The sequence below is a fragment of the Balaenoptera physalus genome (genome assembly GCF_965194825.1).
Source record: "Balaenoptera physalus genome assembly, chromosome: 14".
Classification (NCBI taxonomy): Eukaryota; Metazoa; Chordata; class Mammalia; order Artiodactyla; family Balaenopteridae; genus Balaenoptera; species Balaenoptera physalus.
Window position 1 is genome coordinate 42,679,764 of NC_138893.1, and position 21,458 is coordinate 42,701,221.

Below are 21,458 nucleotides of genomic sequence, written 5' to 3' on the forward strand. Positions count from 1 at the left end.
GTTTTGTTCAACTGAAGCAGAGGCTCTGACCTATTGCTTATAGAAGGGGGGAGAGCAGGTGTGGCTGGTAAAACTTCTGTTCAGCAGACACATGAGTGCCTGCTGTGTGCAGGACACTGCTAGGTGCTGGGCGAATAAGACAGATGCCTGCCGTGTTCACAGGTGGCTGCGCCCTGCGTTACATGTGCTGTTTCAGGCTGGGTGGTGGTGGTGGTGGTGCTGATGGGGTGAGCTCCTCTAGGACCCCAGTTTCATCCTGGGGAGAGCAGGGAGGCCGTGGCTGTGTCTGACAGTGCAAGTGTGATTTGGAAGTGGTTGTCACACTGAGTCAGACTGTAGAGAATTCCTCGGTCTTAGCACTGAAAGGCAAGTCTCGTATCTCCAGGAATGTAAAGTGGTTCCCCTGACCTCTAAGACTCGGTGAGTTCTCTCTGCTGGGTAGTGTGTTCTCAAAGCTCCCTGTACAGAAGTGTAACTAATTGCTGGTTTTTTGGGTTTCTTTTTTTAAATTAATTTATTTTATTTTTGGCTGTGTTGGGTCTTCGTTGCCGTGCGCAGGCTTTCTCTAGTTGCGGAGAGCGGGGGCTACTCTTCATTGCGGTGCGCAGGCTTCTCATTGCGGTGGCTTCTCTTGTTGTGGAGCACGGGCTCTAGGTGTGCGGGCTTCATTAGTTGTGGCTCACGGGCTCAGTAGTTGTGGCTCGCGGGCTTAGTTGCTCCAAGGCATGTGGCATCTTCCCAGACCAGGGATCGAACCCATGTCCCCTGCATTGGCAGGTGGATTCTTAACCACTGTGCCACCAGGGAAGTCCCACTAATTGCTGGTTTAATTGTCTGTCTTCCCCTCTAGATTATAAGCCCCATGAGCGCAAGGACTGCATGTAGCTCAAAGCTGTAACCACAGTGACCAGCATGGTACCTGCAGATATCTATGCCTGGGAAGTGTAGATGCTTCATAGACATTTGTTGGATGAACAAATGAATTACTTTTTCTTTGAGGCAGTCAGGGCTCTTGACAGTCAACTAGCTTAGAGTCACTTCTCATGTATGGGGCTTGAATCTGGGCCTTCTGTCTGCTCAGATAACATGCTCCCTGGGATATGGTGCTGGTTAAAAATGTTTGGAATGGGTTCTTTCACTTGGCTTCCGCAGGTCCCTGGGACCAGACCAGGGCTGGAGTCGCAAGTACGTTTGTTTCTTGCAGGCATCTCCTGGAAGGACAAGGTTGTAGATCTTCGGTTGAAAATGGCCGAGAGGAACGTCGTGTGGTTTGTGGTCACTGCCCTGGATGAGATTGCATGTGAGTGCTCTGGTTTCACTGTTGGGGTGTGTTACCCAGTCTCTGCATTGGTTCTCTGGGAATCTGTGTGTTCATGCAATTCAGCTTTCTGAGTGGCCAGGGAATAAGCAAAAGACTGTCACCAGTTGGGTATATGATATGCCGAGTAGGATGGAGAAGTAATTATAGGGAGTCGGGGAGGGGAATGTAGCTTGGTCTGGAGCTGTATTACAGCCAGGGGCTGATGTTAAATCTGTGATGATGTCCCCCCTCTGGCCAGTCTACTCAGGACTGTGACATCTCTGAGGAGGGACATTTCCAACAAACTTTTGGTGCCTGTCAACATTCGTGTGTCTCTATGGGTATAGAAGTAAGATCATAGGAGGTATTTTTTTCTTTATCCTTTTCATGTATATCCCCAAGTTCTTCACAATGAGGATGTTCTACAAATATTTCTACTTCAGAAAACTCAGGAACTGAAAGTTCTTCAACAAGCCTTTTGGTACAATAGCAGTTTTTTAATCTTTAGACCTTAAACTATCCCCATGGAATTGTTCAGTGCCTTCTAGAACCTGAAGGAATCTTCTTATTCTGTCTGCTGTTTTCTGACTGGACTTGACCCAGGGTACCTGAGACAAGGCACTGCCTTATCCTTTGATTTTTCTCACTGGAGAAAGAAAGTTTACTGCACAGTGTCCTAGCTCTAATCCCCAGTTCCAAACTTTGTCAAGAGTGTCAGTGATTTATATCCCTAATTAACTAAATAACTTTAACATCAGAGGAAATAACATATAAAGCTAATTTCCCTCCTTTATTATTAAAAAGACACACATTCCCATTGCAGAAAACCTGGAAAGTGCAGAGGAAGTAGAAGAAAAAAAAATCACCTATAATTTTCTTACACACAGAGAATCACAGTTAACATTCTGCACATATATAATTTTGTAGCTAGATTTTTTCCAATGTATCGGGATACTCTAAGCATACATAAGCATAATTTTAAGTGAATATTAAATATCTCATCATATGGTTGTATCATAATTTACTTAACCATTCCCCTGCGTATGCCCTTTGAGTAATTTCCAGCGTTCTCGTGATTTTGTTACATCAGAGTACTTGGTGCATCACAATCCATGTCTTAGTTTCTGATAATTTTCTTCCAACTTCTGGTTGGCTTTAGAGGTGGAGTTATGGATTAGAGGGTGTGTGCATGGCAGGGCTTTTGACCATTTTGCCGTGTACCTGCCGGGAAGGTTGCACAGGGGTGTATGAATACACCCCTCTCGCCACACCCTCGCCGCCCCAGGTGCCGTCATTTAAAAAGAGTGCTAGTTTGGTCTGATAGGAAAAACATGTTGCCTCATTGCTTTACTTTGCGAAGCCAGATTTTAAAATAGAGGCAGTGCTTTTTACGCCAGGGTCTTCTCTGCACTCTCATCCTCAGGGGAGCAAGCATGAGGCAGCTGGAAGTCCTCGGACCAGAGCTGTGCTCTCTGCTGGTCCCTCCAGTTTCTCCAACACGCAGTGACCTCACTAGACCCCCTGATACTGGCCAAGGCAGGTCCTCCACCCAGCCGTGGTTCCGGGTGGGCCGCAGGCTCGGGTTTCATTCGCGGGCTGGAGCCCTGCTGACTCACTGCTTTTGTTCCTCTGCCGGGAAGCCCCGCCTTCCTGGGGCTCTTGACCCTCACACAGGGGGCCTCATCTGGCCTCCCTCATGGGTGGGTCTCAGTTTTTCTACTCTAGGTCGTTCCCCTCAGAAGGGAGCGAGTGCTTGGCTCCCCTCCCCTGTATTTGGGAGTGCCAGAGCGTTTTTCTGTGGCACGTCAGGCCTGCTAGGCCTGGCAGGTCACCGCCGGGTGGACCATTTCAACTCTTGTCTGGAGGGCATTTGTTGGGTTTTCTGACTAATAACTCTTCCATCCCCTTCTCGGGATGGTGATGCGGTAGCATAAGAAACAGTTCTGGTGCCATCATTTGGCGGATATGAGCAACTGCAGCTCAGAGGTGGGACCAGGAAGTGAGGCTCCCAGCTTCTCGGAGAGACGCCGCCCAGTGCTTCCCTAGCGAGTGGAAGCTCTTCCCTTGCTCTACAGGCTGCCCCTTGAACTCTCACTCAGGCAGGTGACAGGACCTTTTCTTTTTCAGGGCTGTTCAATCTCCGAGGATCAGATGTGGAGCACAATCCAGTGTTTTTCTCCTACGCAGTCATAGGACTGGAGACCATCCTGTGAGTGCTGGCCCCGCGCCTGGAAGTCCTTCCCCACGGCTCCTCGGAGCCCCAGTCGCCCCCTTCTGGCCCGCGCCCGCCAGTCTCGGCCTGACGTGCGCTAGTACGCTGCTTTTCTCCTGCCTTTTCCCTTTGCTGCCTCTCTTCCTTCCCCTTCTTGTCTTCCTTAACAATAGATATTTATTTATATCCTGCCTCTCTTTTAATCCTGAAAATGATTTGAAATCTCTGAAAGTCTCTGTAGTATGAGGAGATAAAAAAAAATAGGTGGTCGAGGACATCAGAACAAAACTGGAGAGAGTGAGGTTAGTTCACAAAATCCCTGCTGCAAAGTCTTGTTCAGGCCATACATTTGATTCCAGGTTTCCCCGCAGCCAATGCCAAGGGGAATATGGGCTCTGTTATACAATCCTGGGTCCACGATGCAAATAGACCCAGTCATTTGGAAGGTCAGAAGTGACACAGAAAAACCCCCTGAGCTGTGCCTTGTCAGTTTCTCTTTTAAACTGCTGCTTGTGGCCAACCTGCCATTGCTCTTCTTATTTGGATGGCTTTCTGCATTCAGACAACGTATTTATTGAGTGCCTCTTAATGTGCTAGGGTCTCTGTTAGGTGTTGGGGTGAATGAGACAGACAGCGTCCTGGGTTAGAGTTGCAGAGATGAGAGGTTTCCTCAGGGCATTCGGGCACAGAGTGGGCACTAACTTGTCATTGGGGTGGGTACGGGTGTTACTGGAGGGGCCTGGCCTGGTCAGAGGAGGCTCTTGGGGAAGGTAATATTGAGTCCGAGATTAAGGGTACATGGGGGTTAGCTAGGTGAGTAGGGGGCGAAGAGGAAGAGGAACGGTGATCTAAGCAGGGGAAGCAGCGTCTTCAGAGGCTCTGGGCAGGAGAGAGCACAGTGTGCGTGGAGGACCCAGAGTGGTCCAGTGTGGTTGGAACCTGGAGTGGGAAGCCGGCAGGTGGGCAGGGCCCCCATAAGGAAGGCCTTGTGAGCCAGGTTCAGGAGCTTGGGCTCTTGTCCTGAGGATGCTGCAGAGCTACTGAATGAGTTTTTCACACGGAACTACGTGGTCAGGCTTGTAAATCATAAAGAATGTTATGATTGGAGTGAAATTACGGGGTGAATTATGATTGCTGCAAAAAATAGGGTGGATAGGGAAGACTGGAGGCAGGGAGACCAGTTAGGAGGCTGTGGCACGGATCCAAGTGAGAGACGGTAGTGGCCTGAACCTGGGCAGCGACTGGGCCAGGCTGCAGTGAAAGCTGGAGAGGTTTGAGGGGTGTTTAGGCTATAGGTTCGAAGATCTCAATGTAGGAGGGAAGGAGGAGCATCAAGGAGGACAGTGCCCAGGTCCTGGCTTGGGGAATGGGGTGGAAGGTGACAGCATATACAGGGCAGGGGACGCAGTTTGGGGAGCAGGATTTGGGAAAGGCACGGAGGAAAGAGAAACTGCTTGGCTTGGATGCCGGGAGGTAGAGCCTGTCGCTTGTGTGTGGGTCTGTGTTCTCGTCCTCTCACTCCTGTGCCTGCCTTTTCTGTCACCTCACCTCTGGCCCCTCTGCAGGCTCTTCATTGATGGCGACCGCACAGATGTCCCCAGTGTGAAGGAGCACCTGCTGCTTGACTTGGGCCTGGAAGCTGAATACAGAATCCAGGTGCTTCCCTACAAGTCCATCCTGAGCGAGCTCAAGACCCTGTGCGCCAGCCTCTCCCCGAGGGAGAAGGTGTGGGTCAGCGACAAGGCCAGCTATGCCGTGAGCGAGGCCATCCCCAAGGTTGGTAGCCCCAGAGACCCATCTAAACCTGCCACTCCAGCTGCCAGGCCCTTTCCAGTCCTGGCATCGTGCGGCTTGTCTTTGAAGCAGAGGTTGTTCAGGCAGATTTCCAGGACTGGCTGTTGGGTCAGAGGTGTCGTCTCCCTGGATGAGCCCTTTGGGCTGGAGTGTGAGGCTTTTAGAACCCATTGAGTTCTGTGTTTTCCAAAACATGACATGAGAGATGATTTTAGGTGGTACACATTCATACTTAGGTTTATTTAAATGTATCTGTTTTAAAAAGCATTTTAACAGTTACAGAGAATGAACTAGTGGTTATCAGTAGGGAGAGGGAAGAGGGGAGGGGCAAGATAGGGATATGGGATTAAGAGGTACAAACTACTATGCATAACATAAATAAGCTACAAGGATATATTGTATAGCACAGGGAATATAGCCAGTATTTTATAATAACTTTGAATGGAATTTAACCTTTAAAAATTATGAATCACTATGTTGTATACCTCACACTTATATAATACTGTATATCAACTATAAAAAAAGTGTTTTAGTGTGTACTATAAAAAAATATGATTAGCATATGAGACCATATATTATAAAAATTGTTTCTTAAGAGAGAGTTGAGTTCAGTAACCTATGTTGATTCAAAGATAGTCTAAAGAAAAGTCTTAGTAAATAAGGGTCCAGGGGGTAGCAGCTAGGGTAAGACCTGTGCAGGTGGTATGAGAGTATCTCACGTTTGGGAGACACTACTCTACACCTACCTCTCCCACCACATTTCATAGTTAAGGAGACCTGAGGCCCAGGGAGGCTTTGGGAGTTGGGGATTTATCAAAGGTCAAATGATACTGATAGCCCTGCCTTTGACTGAGCCCCTGCTGGGTGGTGCTAAGCAGCTGACACCTTCCCCCTCATTTTAACTGAGGCCTGGCGCAGGAGTTCAAGGCACCTTAGTTGTAGCCTTTTTGACTGTCCTGCCCTGGGCCTCTCTCCTCCACTAAGCAGTGGGCCATCCTGGGAGGAGCCCAGGCCTGGCCCTCTAGACCTGGCCTGCCATTGCACCCCTGTCACTGTCACACTGCATGACATAGTTACTCAGAGCTTTACCTCCTTGGGGATCATGCCTGCCTTTGTCTCATGACGGGTAGGCATCTCAGAGAGAGAGCAAGGAGAGTGGAGAGAGAGAACGCCCTTTGAGAAGCTCTGTGCTAGTGCAAGTGCAAGGTGGTGCAAAATCCCTCCCCCCTCCCTGTAACACAGGGCTGGATTCTAACTTGTTTTCAAATTGGGAAGGCTCTTCCCAGCCCTTTAAGGCCCTTTAAGATCAGGCCTTTAATAGTAGCTGATCCCTGAGCAGGAGGCAGGAAGGAGCAGGAGCCTCCCCTCCCCCCTCATCCGTCATGTGCGTCCCTAGACAGTGGGAAAAAGCCTCCTTTGTGCAGCCAGAAAGGGGTTGTTTCGGTCATGCTTTGATCTGTTAGTGAACTCTGACCATGACCTTGGCGGTTTGAAAAGCAGTATCTCTCTGATGGCTGGCAGCCAGCAGTCTCAGAAAGCTACGGGGTGGGGGATAGACGAGAAATAACTTGTTTTATGTTTTTACATCTTTTTGGATGAGTTCAAGCACCTTTTGCCATGCTCAGAGTCACCAACCAAAAAGGGCAGGTCTTCGGGCCCCAGGGGACAGCTGGGTGGGTCCTGAGTGGGAGCTCTTCCAATGATTTGTCTGAAGTGTGCTGTGCTGGGTGGAGAGGTGATAGCCTTGGTCTTGGGTGAGTGGAGCCAGACTCGATTTCCCATGTGACTGCCTTTCGCCCCAGGATCATCGCTGCTGTATGCCTTACACCCCCATCTGCATCGCCAAAGCTGTGAAGAATTCTGCTGAATCAGAAGGCATGAGGAGAGCTCACGTGAGTAAAGCAGCCTGTGCAGAAGAGGGGAGGCATGGTGGTCAGGAGGCCCAGCTCCCTCACCTGCTGTGTGGCCTTGAGCCTGGCACAAGGTGGGAACTACTCTGAGTTTTCCAGAGTTAATGAGAGAATGAAATAAAATACTGGATGGGCTAGATCTTTACATAATATAACATAAAACACAAAAGGAGATTGACGATGATAGTGTAGGTGATGGTGATGATGAAGGTGAAGCCTCTGAAGAGGCCTAGATTTGTGTTTCAAGGCCAGCAGTGGATCTAGAAAGATTTGGGGCCCAGAGACGGCTTTTGACAGTGGCCCGTCTTTCCTGCTCCAGTAGAACAGGAATGACCCTCTGAGGGTGCTCGTGTGTGCTCTGAGGTGGGCCCCTTCCTGACTGTGCCTCAACTACTCAACAGCAGGGGAGCCCTTTCCCCCGCAGTGGAAACTGCTGCACACTTGTTCACAGGAAATGCCTGCATGTAAAGCCCTGATTGCTGATGGTTTGTAGCCCTGTAAGTGCAGCCCTCTCAGTATCACATTAGGGCTGGGCTTTGAATCTGCCCATCTGATTTTCAGTAATAACTTTAAAAAATGTCTCTGTTATTTGCACAGATTAAAGATGCCGTTGCCCTCTGTGAACTCTTTAACTGGCTGGAGAAAGAGGTTGGTTCTTAGTCTTTGTTTAACACATGGATATAGATTATTCAGAAATTATCTACATGTGATTCGAACTGTGGCTCTGGTTGACCACGAGGTCTAAGATCTTGATCTAATTTTAGTACTCTCTTTTAATAGTTCTTTGTGGAAATTTGGTGTGTATTTAAAAATTCTTTAATTATAAATAGTAGTAACAAAGATGAAGAAAGAAATTCCTTAATAGAATGGATACTTTCTGGTTAAGGAATTGTCTTATAACTAAGTGGAGTTTCATTATAAGAAAAAATGACTCTTAACGATATTACAAGCAAGCTGACTGTGTTAAGAGAAAAAAGATCTTTGTGTATATTTTGAACTTTAAGCCATAAAACTTTTTATATTAAATTGACTCCTGGGCATTAGTTTCTTGCCCTTTTCACTCCTTGTAGTTGACAGGAAGGTGATTTCTTTGTGCTCTTATTAAACAATATCATATTCACTTTAAATATTATATAAACAACTCTTTTAAAGTAGCTTAAATTGGAAGAAGAAAATATCACCCTGATTCCCACTGGTGTAACAGTTTTTTCCTCTTTGGCAATTGTTCATCTGTGTACATTGTTTTTCCAATATAAATCATTTTTACATGTCTCTCACTGTACAGCTACGATTTTGTATTTTGTTTATTTTATTTATTTATCATAGTGTGAGCATTTTCCATGTGCTTTGAGGTCTTTAAAAAAATGATTCAAATAGAGACTGTGTTTAGTAGCTAGACTGATTTATTTACCCATTCCTCCTATTTTCAAATGTTTAGATTGTTTTAAATTTTTTTTGCACTTACCAAACACCTTGTAATAATATCTTTGCATTTATCTTTTTTATTTATTTAGGATCACTTTCTTAGGATGATATCCTAGGTGGGGATGCTTTTTAATTTTTAAATTTAGGTGTATTAAGTTTTGGGAGGTTTCAGGATATAACACTGAGGGAAATAGTTGAGTGAAAAATTAAATGTATAGAAACGCTTCTACTTTTAGATGGCTTTGGTAAGAGCCTTTGGAAATTCCCTCCTTGTAAAGATGAGACATATGCTCTGTCCTATAGATTGGACAGCTGGGACATGGGGATTGAGGAAAAAGTAAGATTTTAATGCACCCCCTATAATATGTAGGAGACGGATGAATTTATCACACCCCAATGGTTTATAAGCAACTTCCTTATAGGTGCCCAAAGGTGGCGTGACGGAGATCTCCGCTGCCGACAAAGCTGAGGAATTCCGCAGGTAAGGATCACTTTGGGGGCCCATGAACCTTGTGCTCGTTTCCTTGGTAAGTTAAATGAAGCTGGGAGGGCCCTGATTCTTGGCACAGTAAAAACCTTTAAACCACTCTGCTCTTGTGTGTCTTTCTGTTCCAGGCAGCAGGCTGACTTTGTGGACCTGAGCTTCCCAACAATTTCCAGTACGGGACCCAACGGCGCCATCATTCACTACGCGTAAGGCATGCGGAGGAGCACGCCGCCTGGCTTTGCTGCTGCTTCTGCGCAGGAGCCTGAGCAGGGGAGAGACATTATTTTACCAGAGGCCCTGGCGCCCACCTCCGTGTGTCTGTTGAGATTGTTCTTATATGGGAAATACGACCTTGGAGGTCTTATTTTCTCTTCTTTGCTCTAAATCCCCAAGCCTCTGCCTGTTGGGAGCCAACTCTTAGGCACAGACGTTTCACATTGACATTCTCGCGATGTCAAACGGGTTGTCCCTCTTTCCTTTGAGGCTGCAGTATCTGTATTCATAATCCCTGAATCTTTTTTTTTTTTTTTTAAATTTTTATTTATTTATGGCTGTGTTGGGTCTTCGTTTCTGTGCGAGGGCTTTCTCCAGTTGTGGCAAGCAGGGGCCACTCTTCATTGCGGTGCGCGGGCCTCTCACTATCGCGGCCTCTCTTGCTGCAGTGCACAGGCTCCAGACGCGCAGGCTCAGTAATTGTGGCTCACGGGCCCAGTTGCTCCGCGGCATGTGGGATCTTCCCAGACCACGGCTCGAACCCGTGTGCCCTGCATTGGCAGGCAGACTCTCAACCACTGTGCCACCAGGGAAGCCCCAATCCCTGAATCTTAGTAGTTAGAGTGTTTAGTGTTTTTCTTTTCTGACAGTGGCAGCCCTCTTGATGCACTAGTCCAAACATCCTGTGAGCGCCATCACCTCCATACCAAAAAGCTTATCGCTAGGCTGTGGAGCGCCCTGCTGCGGTTGAAGAGATAATCTGTAACCTCTCTCCTCCCCAGCCTATGGGGGTTTGTGCCACATGACCTACAAGAGCCCACGGGCCCACAGAGCCACTCATCCCTGCACTGTGAGACAAAGGGGACACTGGTGAATGTAGGACTGCTAGACCTGCCTGTAGAGGTGGTGGGAAATGGGGCTCCAGCTTCAGCTTCGCCTGGCTTACGTGGTTCTGCCTCGTGTGGGCATCTTGAGTCCTTCGCTCCCCACCTGTGATGTGCATAGTGAAGGAACACTTGGCTGTCTCACTATGCTGCAGTGCTGTACGTGGGCACAGATTCCTGCCCCCCGCCTTTTTAATCGCCTTTAGAGTTTTTAGTCTTGGGACAAATTTTGAAGCTGTTGTGTGGGAGACAGTCACAGATATGTGACTGTACAGTTCTCTCACATTAATGCCTCTGTTCCAACATTAAAATAGCAAAAGGACTTCAGTTTTGTCTTAGATTTAATGCAGGTGATGAATTTCCTGGCTGGATACTACTCTAGAATTTTGCATATAATTAACACAATAAATAATTTCAGACCAAGGGGGGAGAATTTTGCTTCCCCTTTGGTGCCTCTTCATTGTGGCTGTTGGAAGCCTGTTGACAGAGAGGGTGCTGAAACTGGGCCCATGTCTGGTTGTCTTTTCTCCCAGTTGGGCTCGAGTGCCCACTTTCACCCTTATTGCCTGGAAGTGAAGGAGAGCCTCTCTGAGAACCTCTCTCGGCTGCAGGGCGGAGACTTGGAATGCTCGCGTCCCTTTTAGCTTTTCCCAGTGCAGCATATTGTCTGGAAAAAGGCATGGAGAAATCAGATCAGAAATCAGATTTTTTCCCCAGCAAAAATCCCGTTCGGTTTTCTCCCAGACTGAGACATTGACCTTCTGCCTGTCTGGTAGTCTAGGAAGCAAGTGGAGAGGCACCTGGTGGGATTAGGACTGAGGGAGGGAAGTGGAGGTTGAGGCAGCGGCCTGGACCACCCCCCCCGCCCCCCCGCCCCCCCCCCCCCCCCAAAAAAAGACAAATGACTGCAGCTGCTCTCTTCCCACTTCCCAGCTTGGTCTTATTGCTTCTATTGATTATTATTTTTGTAGCTTTTACAATTATCTGATGAACACTTGTTTTCTTCCAGTCACAAATGGAGGAAGATACAAAGAAATATGTTATTTCCTTCTCCCGACCTCTTTATCTGCTGGGGAGATAGGTTGACTGGGTCTTTGAATAGTAGAAGGTTAATATTAGTTGAAATAATTAACCTATTGGGTAACTTTAGTTTGGTATAATTTAAGGCTTACATAAATTGTTCGCACAGTACAAAGAACTCTTGTATTCCCTCCTCCCAGATTCAGGAAGCATTTACATTTGTGGAATAATTAATTTTTAATTAACTTTCTTAGGCCAGTCCCTGAGACGAATAGGACCTTGTCTCTGGATGAGGTGTACCTCATTGACTCGGGTGCTCAATACAAGTAAGTGAATCGGGGCTGCGTAGAGCTTGACTCCACTGAGTCAAGGCAGTTGAGTAGGTGGACAGGCCAGGCTCCAGCCGAGAGTGCTCAGCTGGTCATCTCGTTCTGCGCCAGCCGCTGATGGAATTGTTTCCACGTCTTGTCCTTTTTTTCACCCCTTGTTGAAACAGCCCAGTTGTGATCCTGTTCCCACAAAAGACTGTTTGATAGAAATGTTTAGTCCTTGGCTGGAAGCTGTTAAACACTAAATAAATAACTGAAAGTAAGCTTTCAGAACCATTGGGAAGTCTGCTCCAGCCCATAAACCACCTGGCAGCTCCCCAGACTTTTAGTGGCCCCAGGGCCTTGTGAAGTGAGGGCTTAATTTTTTTTAAAATCTTTTTTCTTTTATTTATTTATTTATTTATTTATATATTTATTCATTTATTTTTGGCTGTGCTGGGTCTTCGTTTCTGTGCGAGGGCTTTCTCCAGTTGTGGCAAGCGGGGTGCCACTCTTCATCGCGGTGCGCGGGCCTCTCACTATCGCGGCCTCTCTTGTCGCGGAGCACAGGCTCCAGACGCGCAGGCTCAGTAATTGTGGCTCACGGGCTAGTTGCTCCGCAGCATGTGGGATCTTCCTGGACCAGGGCTCGAACCCGTGTCCCCTTCATTGGCAGGCAGATTCTCAACCACTGCGCCACCAGGGAAGCCCGAGGGCTTAATTTTGAATGAATGAATGGGAAACGAGGGTTGTCCCTGAATTTCTGAATTTCCTTCTTCATGCCTTGCTGCTTTCGCAGTCATCATCTAGAATAGTTTCTCAGAGAAACCAAGACTTGGTTGGGTCTTGATGTGGAACCCACGAGGAGGAGCAGGAATAGGTGTTGTCTGCATTGAGAGAGCACGAGCAAGGCCTTTTACTGCTCCTTTCTCCACTGAAGTTGGGACTTTGGCTGGTGGAGATGGAAGCCACAACCTAGCCTTGGGACGTGTGGGTTGGAGTTAATAAAAGCCTAGAGGTAAGGGTATTTGGATTTCTTGGGTAATGGTGTAACTTTGGTTCACTTCTAAATTTTAGCAGGATTCTAGAAGCTACTCTATGTCAAGGGGTGGATTAGGGTGTTCTAAAAGATGCATTTGGGTATTTTTAGGGTCCAGTAAACCGCTTGCTATCCTGACAGGAGGAATTAGAGTTTGACCTTCTTTTGCTAGAAACAGGTTCCTATTTACTTTGTCCACCTCCCTTTCATTCATAACCCCAGGGATGGTGTCTTCCGTGAAACAGTCCTCACACTGTAGACCAAGAGTGTGTCTGTCAGGGCCTGACTGAGTTCACTCCCACTACACTGGGCCATCCTTGCATTCACACTTTGTCTCATTTTATTTTTTTTTAACAATTTCATTGAAATATAATTCAGCTTACTCATTTGAAGTGTACAATTAATGGTTTTTAGTTTATTCACGGAGTTGTCAACTGTCACCACAATCAATTTTAGAATATTTTCATCACCTCAAAAAAGAAGCACCATTCCTGTTAGCAGTCATCTCCCACTTTCCCCTACCCAGGGAACCACTAGTGTACTTTCTGTCTGTATGGATTTGCCTATTCTGGACATTTCATATAAATGGAATTATATGGCCGCAGTGGCTGACTTTTGTCACTTAGCGTAATGTCTTCAAGGTTCATCCAGGTTAGAGTGTGTATCAGTATTTCATTCCTTTTTACTGCTGAATAATATTTCATTGTATGTGTATACTACATTTTGTTTACTCATCAGTTGATGGACATTTAGGTTGTTTCTACGTTTTGGGTGTTATGAGTAATGCTGCTGTGAACAATCGTGTACAAGTTTTTGTGTGGACATATGTTTTCGGTTCTCTTGGGGGTTTACCTAGGAGTGGAATTGCTGGGTCCTAGGGTAACTCCATGTTTAACCTTTTAAGGAACTGCAAACTGTTTACCAAAGTGGCTCTACTATTTTATATGTCCACCAGCAGTGCATGAGGGTTCTAATTTCTCCACATCCTCATCTGTCTCACATTTGAGCAAAAGCTTATTCTGAGTGAAAACTAATTTGTCCTTCCTTTTGGAAAGGGATGGAACCACAGATGTCACTCGTACCATGCATTTTGGAACCCCTACGGCCTATGAGAAGGTAAGAGAAAACTCGAGAGGCCCTCTCTGCTCTTTGACAGTTCTCCCTTGTGAAAAGGATTGTATACATAAGTAAAAATTATATGTGGGACAATAAAATAGCTCATTACTGTGGAATCAGGCTTATCTGCTTTATGACATCCATTTAATTAATTATTGGAGAGATTTTAAAAGCATTCTGTCTGCTAAGGTCAGAGTGGCTCAGATTCAAGTTTTAATAGCTTTGGCCTTCTCTTCAGTCAGGAAATTTCTTTGGGGAAGGGAGTGGGGTAGTGAAATATATGCCTTTTTACGAACAGTGTCTAGATTTGATTCTGAAAGCTACCCCCGTTCTTTTTTCAAGTTCAGCGTTCCTATTTATAGGCTCAACTCTCTAGGAACCCTCTGAAATGACATGCACTGCTCAGTTTTTGGTCTGTCTGGCATGGAAAAGAGGAAACAGCTGTAAGGTAGAGGGATGTGTACCATGAGTCTGGAGACTGGGCTTCAGATCTTCTCTGCTGTTTACAGACTCCATGACCTTGAACTCAACACTTAGACCATCCATAAAAACGGTGAGAAGCGTACTCACCTCCAAGGCTGGCTGTGAAGGTTCCGTGAGCCCAGCAGGTTCTTGGATGATAGTCACTGCTTGGCAAATACTGGTTGAATCTCTGAGTATATCTCTTTTTCCAGGGAGCTCCTTCAGGAAGCTTGTCCAGGCAAGAGGGCTTTATGGGATAGAGCAGGGCAGATTTCCCAGTGTTGGTCTCTTGTGTCATTCACTTGTAGGCACCAGCAAATGAAGAAGGGTTTGACCTTGGGTCCAGATACCTACCTTTGGTGTGACTCTTCTTGTACTGTGTTCAATCCAGACCAGATTGAACAGTGTGGGGTTTAGTCCTGACTCTGCACCTTACTGGCAAGCCACTACCCTTCCAAACAGCACTTTTCTTGTCCAGGTAGTAGGGACTAAACCCTGAGTACAGATGGTGGTGAGGTGCACAGAGGTTGAAGCAGGACTGCCTGGCTCCAAGGCCACATGCTGCCACTTATGAACTGCACGACCTGGCATTCATCTCTCTGTGAAGTGGGGATGGCAAGAGTGCCTCCATCATGAAGTGTGGGATTAAACGTACAGTGCTGTACGTATCGTGCCTGGCACAGAGGAATAGCTCAGTAAGTGTTAGCTAGTGTCATCAGTACTTTTTAGTACTTTTCCCCAGTCTTTCTGAGGCTCAGATGGCAGAGAATATGGCAGAATGTTCATTACAAGGGAAAGACTGGCGGGGTCATCTCTCAGTCAGTTCTCTTTTATTAAATTGAATTTCAAGATTTTCTGGAAAATTGGTACCAAGGCCAAGGTTTTTTTCCACCACCAGATTTTTTTCCTTTTTCCTCTGATGTTCTCTGTGGTATTGCTACAAAACCTTCAGAGGCAAGGTTTTCAGAACTACCCAAAAACTATAGGATTAAAACGTCTGTGCCAGTCCTGAACATGCCCTCTGGGTTTTCTTTGGCAGGAATGCTTCACATATGTCCTCAAGGGCCACATAGCTGTGAGTGCAGCTGTTTTCCCGACTGGAACCAAAGGTAGGTGATTCCTTCAATCACATGGTAGGCTTTTTCTTGTTCAGGCATCAGACGTGTCTAAGTTTCGGTGGAAGAACATGTCCTTCCCTTGCCGTACCAGCCCCCAGCCTACTTCAGGCCCATCCTGGGCAAATGGGGGTGCTGCATGGACGGAGCTGAGAGGACCTCCAGGGAGCCAGGCTTAGGATTGGGCCCAGGGTCAGGTGTGAACCTCCCTCCTGACCAATTATGGTGTCGGGTGACCCATGTGGGTGGCTCCCAGGATAGGGCAGCAGGGCATGAAGGCCTCAGGGCCCCAGTGGAAGTTGGTGCAGCCTCCTGTCTGCCCTTCAGTGCTAGGCCAGTGCCTCCTTTCAGGACCCTCACTGGGATTTATTTTACTGAGAACCTGACTTGAGATATATACCGTTTTGCATGAGGATGGGTGGGTGGGCCATTGCACAGGGAGTTGACAAGACCTGGGCCTCGAGTCTGCTTAGGCTAGGCTGGCACTCATCTCCCTGGGCACCACTTTCGTCATGCTTGCAGTCTGGTTAGAATCTCATCTTGTAATTCTGAAACTGCAGGGTCCCAGCGCTGGGAAGGGAACGTCCGTGTCATGTACTGCAGCCCTTACCTGCTACAGGCGACCATTCCTCACCTGCATCCTCCAGCTTCAGACTGAGCTCTGACTGGTGGGGGAGCTGCCCTCCTCAGGAGCTCTGACTGTTAGAAAGTTCTTCTTTGTGCTGGGCTGAAACCTGAATCCTCCAGTAACTTTTACCCGCTGGTTTCTGTTTCACCTTCTGGAGCCAAACATAACAAATGTAATCTCCAAAGTGCTTTGCAAGTTGAAAAGTACTGTACAGAATCACCAAGTGGTTCTTAATATGTCTTTCAGGCCACCTCCTTGACTCCTTTGCCCGCTCAGCTTTATGGGATTCTGGCCTGGATTACCTGCACGGGACGGGACACGGTGTTGGGTCTTTTCTGAATGTTCACGAGGGTCCTTGTGGCATCAGTTATAAAACATTCTCTGATGAGCCCTTGGAGGCCGGCATGATTGTCACTGATGGTAGGTGTCCCTCACCTAGAGGGTGTGCGTGGGTCCTCTGGCCTTTCTGAAAGCTCTTTGTTGTTTCTTATATTTTAATTATTATAAAGTAAATTGGAAATAATTTCCCCTTCCTGAATTAACAACAACAGACAACAACCTTTTTTGATTATAAAAGTGATAAATATTCATTGTAGAAAAAGTGAGACTATGGAACGGTATAAAGAAGAAAATGAAAATCATTTGTAATCCAGACACCCAGGGGAAACATGACTTTAATATTTTGCTATGTTAGCGTCTTCTCTTCCCATATCGTTACCGCATCTTTGTGAATGTATTTTACTGCCTGCATCATTGTGTCTTACGGATATGCCCCATAATTTATTTGGCGGATCTTCGGTTATTGTACTCCCTACCCTGCAGCCAGTTCTCAGGAACTTCTGAGTCTTTCTCTGTCTGGACCTCAAGTGCCTATTAAAAAGTGCCCCGCGGGAGGAGGCGTCTCTGGGCTCTTACACCCAGATTGAGTGGCCCTTCATCTGTTTCTCCTTCTCCTTCGGGGAAGCGCTGTCATCCCAGGAGTGCAAGCTTCTCTGTGCTTATCTTCATCGTGGGCTGCTTCTCATTTTGGGGTTTGGTTTGTTTTAGAGCCAGGGTATTATGAAGATGGGGCTTTCGGAATTCGCATTGAGAATGTTGTCCTGGTGGTGCCTGTGAAGACCAAGGTGAGTAATTAGGTTTTTGTTTTTAAAATTCCCTTATTCCTTAATGGGGGAGGATGAGGACTTTTGTCCTTGGAACCAAGAGCATGTCATTCTGGGGCCAAAATGGAGCCTCCTTCCCCTGATAGTGGTGTCTCTCCTGGAATTCATTCTCCTCTGCAAAGCCAGAAGGAAAATCCTTAGTGAAGTGGGACCCAGAATTGGACCTCATGGAGCCCCAGGCAGGCCCCTGCTTGACGTCAGCTGGGGCTCTGAGTTTACTGGAGGCAGCTTCTTGTCGTGAAGCCGCCTCTGCTGTGGGGGAGGGGTGCTCGCTTAAAGGCCCCTTCCAGACCCTGAAGCAGAATCTCCACGGCTGGGGCCCGGGAACTATTTTCAACAAATGCCCCAGATGATTTTTATCAGGTAAAGCTGAGGAAGCCCGAGTTATCCCCTGGGTCGGGCCCCACAGGTGTGGTGCCCTCTGGAAGACAGGTGTGTCACCCTCTCCCCATCACATTACCAAGAGGTCGCAGGCTTTAGGTGCTGGGCTTGACCTAGAAGACCTGTTTGCTCCTCCTCCATGGGTGATTTTGGAAATGGAACAGTTGGAAGGAGGTGGCTTCCTAAGTCTTCAGGGAAGCTGACTGCAGGGGTCTGCTCTCTGCTTGCACACTGATGTCACACTTCTTGAGAGTGGCCTCTCCCCTCACTCCCGCAGGCCCCGCCAGGAGCAGAGACCCAGCGTGCCCTGTGTGCCCCGGCCATTCCATGCCACGTGCACTGGACGGGCCTGTTACCTGTCACCTGATGGGCCTGGCGGGGTCACGGCAGGCTGCGTGGCTGATGTCAAAAAAAGGGATCTGCTGGGGGACTTACGCCTTAGCAGAGGCTCGAGAACCAAAACCAGAGATCCCCCTGCTTCCAGACACCCTCTGTGCCTCTTCTCCATCACAGCAGGCAGGAGTCTTGTGGACCTGCTGCTGGGAGCCCCTCAGCTCTCTTTGGCTTTTCCTGGTGGCACAGGCTGTTGTTTGCCCAGTGGAGCAGCTCTTGGAAGTTGGCATCCGCTGTGTCTATTAAAAATGGTGACCAGTGAACCACGTCTCGATTCCTAGTTACACCCGGCTCTGAGGGATGGTCCTGTCTGGTGGGAGTGACCTCGTGGCGGGTCATTGTGGTAAAGAGGAGTAAAAGCTTCTGTTTTCTTCCTTCTCCCACAGTATAACTTCAGTAACCGGGGAAGCCTGACCTTCGACCCTCTAACTTTGGTTCCGATACAGACCAAAATGATAGATGTGGATGCTCTTACAGACAAAGAGGTAAAGAGGAGGCCTTGGGGGAGGGCAGAAGCGTGTAGGGTGGGGAGCCGCCCTACGTTCTCCCCTCCGCTCTCATTTTTAAGTTAGAGCCTAGGCCAGCTGAGTTGGAAAATCTTAGGTCTCCTGAGGACTGGAGGTGCTTTTCCTGTATTTTTGGGTCTCGAGGTAGATGTCGCCCTGCTCTCCTCACTGTTGGGGATGGTAGGGCTTCACAGGTGGGAATGAATAGTGTGCTGTGGCTTTCCAGGAGGGCCGGAGCCATAGCTGCCCTGAGGCGTGTTTAGCAAACATGGGCATGTGTCTTCCCTGCATTTTTGTGGGTGGGTGGGGCCACTGCACATGCCAGATTGTTTTCTGGTGTTGCGTGAAACGTTAAGGAACTGAGAAGCAAATGCTATTATCATATGCCAGAGTTTTGTCACAGGCAGGGAGAGAGGTTGTTGCTTTGGGCTCTGAAGCCTGTCACAGAGCAGACGCACAGCAGTGCTCACCTGTCAGGCTCAGATGGTGACAGGCCTTGGAACCCCTGCAAATCCCAGCACGGGTCCCCAGGCTCATGAGGCCAGCTGAGGCGGCAGGCCCAGGAACCTGGAGTACGGCTTGAGGGATCAGGCAGGTGATCAAGGTCAGAGCAGGGACAAGGGTCAAAACAGGGTGGAAACACCACCACCCCGGCTGTCTGCTGTGAAGTGGTCAGGCCCAAGCCAGGAAGACAGAAGCCAGAAGGACACAAATTCCAGAGCAAGGCAGGCAGGCAGAAGTCCAGCAGAAAGCAAATGTGTAGCAGAAGCCAAAGGCAGGACAAGCGTGGTGCATCACTCTAGGGTTACCAGAGGCAGCCACTGGCCTCATCCCAGGGGCTTTTGAGGCAGAAACGTACCCTCAGTGGAGCCTGCGTGGGCCTTGTGCTTGGCACTAGAGGAAAGTGCCTCTGAGGGCTGGGGAGCCCCCTCTGCAGGGCTGTGGAACGGGCCCTCCCAGCCAGGACCCCCCTCTCTGCCTCACCCAGCTCACAGAAGGGTGACAGAGGAAGGTCATCTGCTTGCTGCTTAGATTCACTCTGTGCTTGGGCACCTCGTCTTGACCACCAGTGCCTCGATTCAGCCAAATGTTCCCACTCACAGCACCCAAACAAGCCCTGCTGATGCTGGTTTATTCAGTCTGTAGATGGATACAGAACAGGAAGCAGCCTGTCAGCAGCACAGTGTCAGGTGTGTCTTTTCAGCGGGAAGAGTCTCTCCTGCCGTCCTGGGGCTCTTCTCCGGTCCCCACAGGGGTGGCTTAGGTGAGAGGGGATGACGACACAGAAGTGAGCACGGGAGCCACCCGGCTTACGGCCCTCTGCCCAAGGAACCAATCTCTCCTCGTGGCCCTCGAGCACAGCTTCGAGGGTCTTAGCAAGGGACCCTCTACTAATAAGTCACTTTGCCCTCTTGGAAGCCCAAGGCTGTGGCTTCCGCCAAGTGATTCCAGGTCACATAGGCCTTGCTGTCCGCATGAAGCGTACCAGTCAGGAGACATTTCTTCCACGTGACCTTCCACTTTATCCAGGGAAATAGTGCATGGAGGAAGGTTAAGCAAGGCCATTTTTCCTTGAGGGAGAGAGTCTTTTTAACCTGTGACTCCCCCATGACATTGGACAAAGACCAGTGTTCTCTGTCTGGTCCAGTGTTCATTACTGTACCTTACATACCCCAATCACTGAACTATTCTTTTAGCCACTTAGTTTTTATAGGATAGATAATATCTTCTTACCTTGGAATCATTAGCAAGTTTCCACAAATTACAAGTAGAGGACAGTATTTAATATTCCGAGCAGAGTGTATTTATTATCTCTTTTAGCAAAAGTGTTCATTTCCCATATACCACTCAGTAAATCTGGGGCTTCATTCTGTCTTAAGAAGGCATAGTAATACCCCACAGCAAGATTCTGTCCTTTGGGCTTTTAAAATACCAGTCATTGCCCTTTACCGTCTCCCAAACAGTCTTGGTAGAAACTTTAGGGAGTTTTGGGGTTAGGTCTGCAGTCCCATCGATTTGTCACCAGGTGGCAGCAGAGGACTTTGGTTGGACACGAATGTGGGTGCTGCAGGCTGCCAAGGCCTTTGTGACCTTGCTCCAGGCCCCTGCGGGTGCCCCAGCTTGCCCCAACCAAAAGGGTCTTGGGAGTGTCTGTGGTCCCAGGCTTGCTCCTGCCTCCTGCACTGTTGAGCTGCTTTGGACGGCAGGCTGCCTTAAGCCCTGCCTGGCCTTGCTGCTGACGTGCAGCTGTTTGCTTGCGTTTGATATCCCACCCCTCTTCCCCACCTCCCAGAAAGACCAGTAGGCGCTTATCAGTGGGCATAGGAGCATCAGTTGGGTCAGTCATCGGCAACACCACCCCGTCTGTCTGATGTGACGTGGTCAGGCCCCCTTCGGGGCAGTGCAGAGCATGGGTTGTCACTCTCTTGGCAGAACGTGCTTCCCTCCAGCCCTCATCCTCCCTCACTCCTCACCTGGAGGAGACTGGCAGAACCCTTGTCATCAGGTTCAGCACATCAGTACCCCCCGCCCCGTCCCAACAGACAGACACACACACACACACACACACAACCCCCAAGTCCCATCGGGCTCCATACTTTTACCTCTTTTTTATTGCCTGGTGTGGTCGCCCCATTCATTTGAGGCTCTGAAAGTCAAACTTACTCCCAACCCCACCCTGCAGCAGTGCAGTCCTTGACCTCCAAAGGCTTTGGGTGCATCTAGACGGCCACACTCACAAGACCCTCACCGGCTTGACTGATCCTAGTTTATTCAGCTTTGTAGGTGGATACGGGATAGGAAACTCAGCGCGTTGGTAGGACAGCCTCAGGTGTGTCTTCACAGCAGTTGAGGCAACCAGGGTGGGTGCAGGAGCTGTGAGACCCCTGCCCCCACTCTTGCATCATGGCTTCCAGGGGTGCTGTCGAGGGGGACACCCGGTTACAAGTTACTCTGCATTCAGGGAAGCCCAGAGCCACGGCTTGCCGTCAGGCATTCGTGGTTCCCTCACACTCACTCCAGTCCACAGGCAGTAGATGGTTCCAGGAGCATTTTCACCATCAGCCATGTGGCCTCGTCCCATCTATTTCCACGGAGGTAGAA

General features: G+C 48.5%; 1 protein-coding gene and 1 long non-coding RNA gene across 4 annotated transcripts in view; one reads left to right on the forward strand and one right to left on the reverse strand.

The window, feature by feature from the left end:
• Nucleotides 1-21,458, forward strand: part of XPNPEP1 (X-prolyl aminopeptidase 1) — a 52,790-nt gene that overhangs the window by 30,619 nt on the left and 713 nt on the right. For 2 of the 3 annotated variants that reach the window (XM_082425170.1, XM_082425172.1), the window contains 13 exons: nucleotides 1,205-1,300; nucleotides 3,428-3,509; nucleotides 5,078-5,288; nucleotides 7,109-7,198; nucleotides 7,814-7,864; nucleotides 9,064-9,122; nucleotides 9,257-9,334; nucleotides 11,500-11,571; nucleotides 13,648-13,708; nucleotides 15,210-15,279; nucleotides 16,160-16,333; nucleotides 16,961-17,037; nucleotides 18,237-18,335. In XM_082425170.1, coding sequence (XP_082281296.1) covers nucleotides 1,205-1,300; nucleotides 3,428-3,509; nucleotides 5,078-5,288; nucleotides 7,109-7,198; nucleotides 7,814-7,864; nucleotides 9,064-9,122; nucleotides 9,257-9,334; nucleotides 11,500-11,571; nucleotides 13,648-13,708; nucleotides 15,210-15,279; nucleotides 16,160-16,333; nucleotides 16,961-17,037; nucleotides 18,237-18,335 — 1,220 coding nt within the window. The remainder of the gene's footprint in view (nucleotides 1-1,204; nucleotides 1,301-3,427; nucleotides 3,510-5,077; nucleotides 5,289-7,108; nucleotides 7,199-7,813; nucleotides 7,865-9,063; nucleotides 9,123-9,256; nucleotides 9,335-11,499; nucleotides 11,572-13,647; nucleotides 13,709-15,209; nucleotides 15,280-16,159; nucleotides 16,334-16,960; nucleotides 17,038-18,236; nucleotides 18,336-21,458) is intronic. The other variant, XM_082425171.1, reaches the window with a different exon arrangement.
• On the reverse strand, nucleotides 10,404-15,203 carry LOC309643059. Its single transcript, XR_014253522.1, has 2 exons — nucleotides 14,279-15,203; nucleotides 10,404-10,892 (listed from the first exon to the last, which is right to left on the reverse strand). It is a non-coding gene; the product is annotated as an uncharacterized lncRNA (long non-coding RNA).